Source organism: Pleuronectes platessa, chromosome 10, assembly GCF_947347685.1.
Source record: "Pleuronectes platessa chromosome 10, fPlePla1.1, whole genome shotgun sequence".
NCBI classification, from domain to species: Eukaryota; Metazoa; Chordata; class Actinopteri; order Pleuronectiformes; family Pleuronectidae; genus Pleuronectes; species Pleuronectes platessa.
The window spans coordinates 14,232,503-14,241,756 of record NC_070635.1 but is presented as its reverse complement, the minus strand read 5'-3'; the positions used below and the strand labels follow the sequence as shown (position 1 = coordinate 14,241,756).

The window sequence follows — 9,254 nt, the reverse complement described above, 5'->3', positions numbered from 1 at the left end:
TCAGTCAACAGTTTTATGTAATAAACTACTGGACCAATAACCACACAACTTGGTAGAAGGAAGCTGCATGGATCAGAGATGAACCTAGCTTTGTTGAGCTCTACTGAGTGTAAGTCTAGTAAATGAATCTGGAATCTTCTCTCAAAAAACATTCCCCCCCACGGGGTTTGTAGTGTGAAGCTTATGAGGTGTTTTATAAAGGTGTGATGGAAAACTTCAGACCAAGTGAATCCACTTTATTTCAGCATGAACAGAAAAAAAAGAGGAGAGTTTCATTTCACCGTTAGCAGCAGGACAACCTACTGGATTTTCACTCTCATACCATGAAAGTTACTCTATCTCTTCAGTTACTAATAAAGCTCTGTTCAGTTAAACACACAAAGGGATATAAGAACTGGGGTTAATGAAAATTAGTACTCCCCACGTTACAGTAAGTTTTACTCAACCTGCGTCCCTGAAACTCAAATATGTGTCCCTTCTGTATTTCCAAAAACACTTTTTGCATTTTGACACAAAACACTGGCATGAAAATTAATTAAACTTGGACACTACAGGGCTATATCAGGTAGTCCATGCCCAACATACTATATTGCCATCTTTCTGCAGCACTCTAGCTGTTGTGGTCTACAGCTGGTACAGGTCTATTAGTCTATACAGGTCTATTAGAAGAATTTAGATAAACCATTAATATTAGAAGAGAATTTCCTTCTCTAACAGACAAACTGTCTCTGTTTACAACCCTAATCCTAATATAGCTTAAAAACCCGAAGCAAAGAATTAAATCATTTCAACATGCATCAGTAGACATTCAATTATCTGAAATAGTTTTAATAAAACATGCACATGTCAAAGTGTAAGTGTGCTATGTCTTGAAAAACAGCTTCGGATTCCTATCACTTGTGCACATGTACAAACTGTTGGCAAGCCAGCATCTAAAACATCCTCCAGGATGGCTCCCTGTGTGAACAGTCAAGTGGCGGCTCGCACAGAATTTGCATTTCCGCCTCAGGTGTGTCCCTGACGTACACGCTTTGGTGATAGACTGCGGTTAGAGTCAAAGATGAATCGAAAAAAGATTAAATTACCAGGAGCACAATTCAGAAAGCCCCGCAGAGTAGAGGAGGAGAAGAAAGAACAATATAGAGGTAAGAATAACCCTGATTGTGGACATAATTTATGTTTTTTTTGTTGACATGACATGATATGCTATCAGTACAGCTGATTTCAGACTCTTTTTATATTTTTTATTTCATATTTTTATTGTTTTTTATAGCTTACAATTTTGTCTGCCTGTGTGTGCACCTGTTTACAGTCCAAAAGTTCTTGGAAATGAATGACAGTTTGCGTGTGTATGTTGGGGGGCGCCAATCTGAAATCTCACCTAGGGCGCCAACATTGCCAGGGTGTTTAATGAAGAGAGAGAGGGAGAGAGACCCAGGCAGGCAGGCAGGCAGACAGACAGACAGACAGACAGACAGACAGACAGACAGGCAGACAGACAGACAGACAGACAGACAGACAGACAGACAGACAGACAGGCAGACAGACAGGCAGGCAGAGAATTTAAAGGCAGTTTTACTGTTCTACAAATTCACTAGTTTTGTTTCATTTAAAATCGTAATTATTGAAATGAAAGGTAGGTCTTAAGTTGAGCTACATGACAGTCTGGTGAGGTATATTGTGGTATATTATTAGGGTAATGCTGCTTATGCTTCAACTCTGTCAGTTGGCCTTGTTTTTTCTGTTTTTGCCTGTTATTCATTTATTTTTTCAATTTGATCATTTTAGTTAGTTTGTTAACAAAAAAATATAATAATAATATGTCTTTGCACGTGCCTGAATCGAACTATCCATCACTGTGTATAACGTTGCCTTCTTAAAATGAATGTCCCTTATATCCACTTTAACAATAAAATGCTGCTTCTATTGGTAATAATAGCAATGAAATTATTGTATTTATAGTATTTTAACACTAAAGCAATGATTTACATTTCATACTTCAACTACATTTTTCTACCTCAATATTTTTATTTTATTCTATTGTATTGTATTTTATTGTATTCAAATGTACCGGCTGCTATGACGACTTAATTTCCCTTCGGGGGTGAATAAAGTAATCTATCTATCTATCTATCTGTCTAATAAGGTACTACATATATAAGTATTATAGTAATAATTTATTAAAGTAGTATAGTATAGTAAAGCACAACACAGCACAGTATAGTATTGTACAGTATAGCATAGTTAATAGTAATAATAATAATACTACTAGCTTTCTGATAAGACTATCATAAGGTAGAGACCACAAGGAACAAACTGAAGTGTGTGTATGAGAAACCTCACACACACACACACTCAAATATACTCAAGTGGGTTATAACTTTGTGATTTTACTCAAGAACTCTAAGTACGCTTACACTACATATATAGTAGTGATAATGTACTAATAATAGTAAAGTATAGTATAGTAGAGAGCAGCATAGTATAGTGATGTCCAGTATAGTGTAAAATAGTACAGAACAGTGCAGTATAGTATAGTTAACTTAATAGTAATAGTTATAACACTACTAGTTCTCTGATACAGTCTTATCAGATAACTAGTAGTGTTATTACTATTACAAGTAAGATGAGAAGTAGAGATCATACGAGGATTACTTCCAGTGTCATCACATAGGTGAAACCGCACCTACACGCACACACCCACGCGCACACACACGAACAACTGTTACCTTGTCGGCACTGTTCGCCATATTTGGTCCGGCGGGGTGGGCGGGGTCAGGGACAGTCACCGTCCTGAGAACAGGAAGTGAGTCACACTGACGGTAAAGTTACGCGTGTGTTGCAGTAGGAGCGTTGAGCTGAGGAGAGAACAAGGAAGCAACATGTGCTGAGAGCATTGAGTGCAACACACACACACACAGAGAGAGAGAGAAAGAGAGGGGGAGAGGGAGAGAGACAGTCACAGGAGAGGACACGTTCACTGACTGCTCGACATCCACGCAACTCATATTCTTCATTTCTATCCGTGAGTACGTGTTATATTTATTCCTTCTTTCTCAACCTTGTACTGTATTGTTTTTATTCTTTCTTTCTCAATCTCGTACTGTGTTGTTTTTATTCTTTCTTTCTCAAATTTGTACCGTGTTGTTTTTCTTTCTTAAACGTGTGATGTGTTGTTTTTATTCTTTCTTAAACTTGTCTTATTTTGTTTGTATTATTGTACCGTGTTTAGTTTGCGCTCGTTGTTTTATTAATGTACGTGTATTTGTACTCTGTTGCCGTCGCGTTGTTATAATGTTGTGGTTTTAGCCAGTTATTTACCTGTATTCACTTTACCACAGTCACATAGTGATGAATTAGTCTTTGTACTGTTTCATTGGGGTCTCAGTTACTTTGTTACTTACACACTTATGTCTCATTCTAAAGATGTGCGTTAAACGTAAAAGTTGTTACATTAGTTTCAAATCATCTTATTCAGCTAAAATTTGTTTCCTGTAGGTGCGTTTCTTCTAAGTTTGTTCATCTCCACTGGGGGGTTTCCACACTGTCACCAAACCCATTTGTGTTATTTCCAGTGTGTAGCCTTTCAGTTTCCTTCTTCACACTGGAAACACACTGACAAAACATTTGATGATTGAATAATATTCATGCTGTTTCTCTCTGTTTTGATGTACTAAGAGTGTCCACAACACACACACACACACATACACGTGTCCTCCTTAGGTGGGACTGTTGTGTGTCCTTTGTTTCACGCAGCCACGAAAACAAGTTTCCTTGTCACCTGAGGTGAATATGTTCGAAACCAGGACAAAGGATCTCTGTGTGTTTCATTTGCAAACCACTGACCAGGATGTGACTGTTTGGGCTTTAAAAAAATACTCATACGAAGTTAAAGTATTCTGCATGTGCACAACATTCATTGAGGTTATCGATTAGCTTTATGTGATCCGGCTCTTGCCCAGTGTGTATACTGGAGTACAACTGCAGAGTAGTCAGTGGAGCCACATCTGAGTCTGAATATGGGTCAAGTCAAATGTAAATGGCACGAGCAAGAGTGTGGTAATGGCAGTAGGTCACTGCTCAGTAAACAGACGAGGCTGCCGAGCTGTTCATCTTCTTTCAGGACGTCTGATTATATCAAATATGTGACACCAGTCAGTAATCAGAGCAAACACACACCGTCAGTGTCGTGATTGTGTTTTTACTTCCTCTGCTATCTACAAATATTCATCATTATTGTGACCTGATGCAATCCGGCTGCAGACATGACTCAATGTTGCACTGAATCAGTGTTTACAATCTACCCGATGTGTCACACGCTGTCACATTTGTTACAAAGCTCCTGAAAACAAATCTGATTGATCAACCTCAGTTTTTTTAATGTTTTGCTGTTTATTAGGTGTTCGTTAGTCTCTCTTCATAAAGAAGTGGTTAAAACAACAACAACAGCAATAATGATTATTGATATCGACTGATGTGAACATTTAATTCTTGATATCAAATTTGGTCACATCATTCAATCCTGAGTTGGATCTTGATACACCAACTTCCTTGGGAACATTAAAAGACATTAAGTTTCATCTCTTGAAAAAATATAAATTTCTGATTTAAAATGGTTATTTAGTCCCAGATTTGAGACATTTATCAACCCACGCAAAAAGGGTTTATCTTTTAGTTGAGAGCTGAAAGGATGAGTCCATTTATTGATGATCTGTCTGAAATTAACCCTAACCCTTTTTTTTTTTTTTTTCTTACTGTTTCATGGACAAAACATGATATTTGACCACCTGGGTTTTCCAAATGATTAAAATTGTTTTCTAGGGATGCCAAGAGCCAATAAAAAGATTTCTAAAGAACATGATATTTGCAGGAATCTGTCATAAGACCCATCATTAGTCGCAGAATTGCTGATGTTGACATACACAACATGATGGTTTAACATGTTGTACATTTTATGCTGTAAATTATTTCACACTGATTCTGAATAACATCAACTCTGAATATTGAAGAACAATAGAGGCAAAAGGCTTTGTAGTCAGCGTTTATCGGTCCAAGGCTCCAAGCCCCAAAATGCTTCCAGATATCCACGAATGGCTGCGTCAGCTAAAACACCTTATCGCTTTTGAAATTCTGTGGCCTCTTGAAGGCAACATGAGCAGGAATTCAAGTACAAGGCTGCTTTAACATTCATCAATGTGGCAGCAGAAATACCAAACTTCTATAACCGACATGGATGTTGGTCAGACTAAGTGACATCCTGTGTGTTGTAAGATTTAAGACACTTTTTGCTGGCGGGTGTTGGTGGAATGGACATTTTTTGCTGCTGGGTGATGGAAAGCAAAACTGTATTGCATCACAGAGGAGTCAAAACAATGTGAAGAATACATGCTGTTTACCCCACAGGCAAATAACTGAGTGGAATATCTCAGCTGCTGATTGAACCTCTAGACATAAGGCGCCGCTGATGCTTAGTTCATGTCATGTCAAAACACTTATGTTAGGATTTAAAGTCACTTCTACTCCTACTTGTCATGCTGCTTTTAAGGGAAGGCTGTGGCTGCGTGTCCCAGGGCACAATAGTAATTTTCTCTCACAACCCATTGCACACTTCAAATTAAATGGCGGCCTGTTACAAGCCGCAATGACAAATGAGCGTTTGCACCTCGATGTTCAAGGCATGATTAAGTCGTCAGGGACATCAGCAAGTTTGAATTTCCTTGGCCTCTGTTGAACTTGCTCTTCCCTCCTGGTCAGGCTGACATTGGCAACCAACCCAAACAGACACGCTATCAGTAGATAAACAGCACTTTGAGTTCATTTGGATTTGTATGTCAGAATTTGTGCATGTCGAGATGCACACTGCTAGTTTGCATCTTGTTTGCCTGTATACAAATTTCAGCCTTTACGGACCCTGAGTTCAACTGGAGGTGTTTTTTAAAAAGCATAGCAGGATGAGGGGCAGCTGCACAGGGAAGTGCCGTTATCGCTGCAGCTGATGTTCCCGCTCCCCCACAATCTCGTAGAAGGGTAGTAACAGTCTGTTACCAAAAAAACTCTGATCTCTCTCCTTCTCTGTGCTTTGGTTTGGAACAAACATAGTGATTGTGGCAAGTGATGACAGAGCAACACACTCTCGGTGATAGAGAGAAACAGAAAGAGTTTTTTTGAGGGGGCAGCTCAACTGATACTTTTTTTCTCCTCTTCAGTTTCTGCAGACATCATGAAAAGAGAGGTGAAGGCCGGGGTGAACTTCCTCAAACGCCTGGTCGTGGCGCGTGGCAAGCTCGACGAGGCCAAAGCTGATTTGTTTGCTGAGAAGCTGCAGAAGCTTTTATGTGACAAATACGACAACCACTGGTACCCTGACTCCCCCAGCAAAGGCCAGGCTTACAGGTACCTGCCCCAAACTCAACAAAATCCTATTCCAGTTTATTAGCTGAGATCCACGCACCACAGAGGGATATATCCACATATGAAATATTGAATTTGTAACCATTTTATCCTCCACAGATGCATTCGGATAAATAATGGAGTACTGTGTGATGAAGTGGTTCTGAAGGCATGTGTGGAGAGTGAGCTCACTCCCAGTGAGCTGTGCGTACTGCCTGAGGTCACAGTCTGGATTGACCCACTAGAAGTGTGTGCAAGGTGAGTCAGCGGGTGAGACATACTGACAGGCTTCAATGGCAATGAGGCATTTCCCAGTCTCGCCAAGAAATGCACTGTCATGATTCATTCTGTGAAATGATGAATAGATACAAGTGGGGAGTAAAGAGTGGGAATACGGGTGACGGTTAGATACATAAAACAACTCGAAATAATCCACTCCCTCTTCACAGATCTGGAGAGAACAGCAGGCCCTTCACAATAGCCAGTTTCAAAGAAGAGGAGGAGGCAGAGGAAGAAGGCAAGAAGGGAGAACAGGATGAGTCCTCCGTGGATTCAATAAACTTGGAAACGTCAGATTACCACTCAGCTACCTCATCAGATTGTGGCTCCACTGCGTCGAGTGACACGGAGGAAGAGGCAAAGGAGGGCGAGACGCAGGGCGAGCGAGAGAAAGAAGGGGGAAAGAAGGAGGTCGTCAAGAAGGAGGCGCCAAAATGTGATGCCTACACGGTGGCCATGGTGCCCAGGATTCGGAAGCGGCATGGAGAAGGACCAAATAAAGTCAAATACGTCAGAAATATGGTAAGGACCCAGCGTCTCCCATTTAAAGGATGAAGCTGATTTATCCGTAATTGAAGATAGATATAAAAAAAATTGAAAATAAATGCAGCAATTGCTCTTATTTTAGTAATATGCCAAATACAACAGTTTAGGAAATTATGGAACCCTATTTTTAAACATAAAAAAACTACATATTTGAACCAGCTCAAGTGCTTGGTCTTCAGTAAGCACAAATTGGCTAATGGCTAAGTGCTGCACGCTGGACAGAGAAGTCAGCAAGTTTTGAGAAACAAGATTAGATAAGATCAAATTTGATAAGATAAACCTTCATTGATTCCTTTAGGGGAAAATCTATTCGACACAGCAGCACAACAGGGAAACATGGTAATAATAACATAAGAATAGAAACAATATCTGAAATGAATAAGCTGGAAAAAGAAATATTATACGCATTAAAAATATACAATACAGTATGTGCAAATATATCTGTGGAATACAAACCTTTGATGTATTTCAGCACACAAGTTGAGGCTTTAAAACACACGTAGATTTATAATATGGGAGAACAACGTGTACAGGTATGTGTTGACATGCTGAAGATACTTGTCTCCAGTCACGGAACAGCTGTGTTGTTTTTGGATAAATGTTATCATCCACACCCACAAATGCTTTAAAACTACAGACCTTATATCTATTTCGTACACAAACCATAAGCTGCTTCCTTTGAACACGATCTGCTGCCTCTCTCAAGTTATGCCCATGTGATTAGGTTTCAGTTTTGTATGTTCTAGAAAGGGACATACAACACCCGTACGGTAAAGTCTCCACCATCCCTGCTAATCTCTCCTACCTCCTCCAACCCTCCTCTCTGTTCAGCTCCCTGCAAGCCTCCAGTACTTCTACCACCCTGCACCAGTGTGGCCTCAGTACAAGAAGGCGACTCCGGTGTTCCTCACCACGGTGTGTATGCCTCCGGCTCCGCCTCCTCCTCCACAGCAGGTATTTGGCTACTACATCTTGCCGCAGCCGCCACCACAGTTCATTCTGCCTCAGGCCACTCTGCAGCCGTGGGGAGCGGTGAAGGGTTAGAACCAACCAGCAACCGAGAGCTGAAGGCGGATGGAGAGTTATAAGTTCCTTCAACTGAGCCGCGTCCTATCAGGTCTGAACTTGGGCCAAAAAGGACATTTTTCCACTGTGTATATGTATTTTTTAATGCTGGTGAGTGATTGCTTGTTCTCAGCACAGAGATGCCACTTGAATGAAAAGTTTCTTTTTCTTTTTGAATCTGTCAGCTCTTCACAGCAATATTTTTTTACATACTGTACACATAAAGAATGACTTTAGTCACTGGGTGCTTAGACTATCTCAGGGACTCTCAGCAATATACTCAATGCCAAATAATTGTCTTCCAGCTGTCATCACAGTCTTTCATCTCTCTCTCCAGGTGTGCTCCACTGTGTGCACGTCACAGTGAATCAATGTAAAATGTGATTCAGGGTTTTGATCTATTGTAGCTTGATTAGAAATATCTGTATATTAAGAATTCTTTCTTACTGAACTGCTTGTAAATAATAGAATACTTGCATACAGAGATAGACTGATGCACACTTTCTAATATCACTTGTAATTTATTTGGCCACCAGTGGATGGCACTCAACTCAAGGCTAATACATGAAATTGTATAGTTTCTTAACAGCTGCTATGATGGATACTGCAAATCTAAATTAACAAAACATTAGTTTTAAATGGCTCCAACTTCCTGCTTTCAGCCATGAATTTGTTATGTGTTTGCCTCAAGCTTTTTTTTAAAGATTTTATTGTAAATAACTATCTCTATGAAATCTGCTACCGCTAAATATCCTTCTCCTCTCCATTCATGCTCACTGTTTCCTATGTACTGAGATTATTTAATTATTGTATATGTATATGCTGCATGCAACTTTGACGCTCACCCGCCTGCTTAAAGGGTTGTTTTGCTTTTAAACTGTGCATCAGCCATTTACTTTTTTATACTGAAGTGGAATAAATCAACTTGTATCTGTGATTGTGAGTTTGTTCTCTTGCTTTATACCCGTAAAACC

The 9,254-nt window shown here is 39.8% G+C and overlaps 1 protein-coding gene across 2 annotated transcripts; it reads left to right on the top strand.

The window, feature by feature from the left end:
• Positions 1-2,831: 2,831 nt before the first annotated feature.
• Positions 2,832-9,217, top strand: si:dkey-79d12.5 (maternal B9.15 protein). Of its 2 annotated transcripts, none has more exons than XM_053431959.1 (5): positions 2,832-3,025; positions 6,207-6,393; positions 6,511-6,648; positions 6,840-7,191; positions 8,047-9,217. In XM_053431959.1, exons 2-5 carry the CDS (start codon positions 6,221-6,223, stop codon positions 8,257-8,259), a joined length of 876 nt encoding a protein of 291 aa, XP_053287934.1. In that variant the 5' UTR covers positions 2,832-3,025; positions 6,207-6,220; the 3' UTR covers positions 8,260-9,217. The 2 variants fall into 2 exon arrangements, with proteins under 2 accessions (XP_053287934.1, XP_053287935.1); XM_053431960.1 differs by having other exon boundaries at positions 2,832-3,029.
• Positions 9,218-9,254: the final 37 nt, after the last annotated feature.

Coding starts and splice junctions, on each gene's coding strand:
- si:dkey-79d12.5 (XM_053431959.1), top strand. CDS start 6,221: ATGAAAAGAGAGGTGAAGGCCGGGGTGAACTTCCTCAAACGCCTGGTC. Junction 6,649..6,839: donor CCACTAGAAGTGTGTGCAAG/GTGAGTCAGCGG, acceptor CCCTCTTCACAG/ATCTGGAGAGAACAGCAGGC. Junction 7,192..8,046: donor TCAAATACGTCAGAAATATG/GTAAGGACCCAG, acceptor CTCTCTGTTCAG/CTCCCTGCAAGCCTCCAGTA.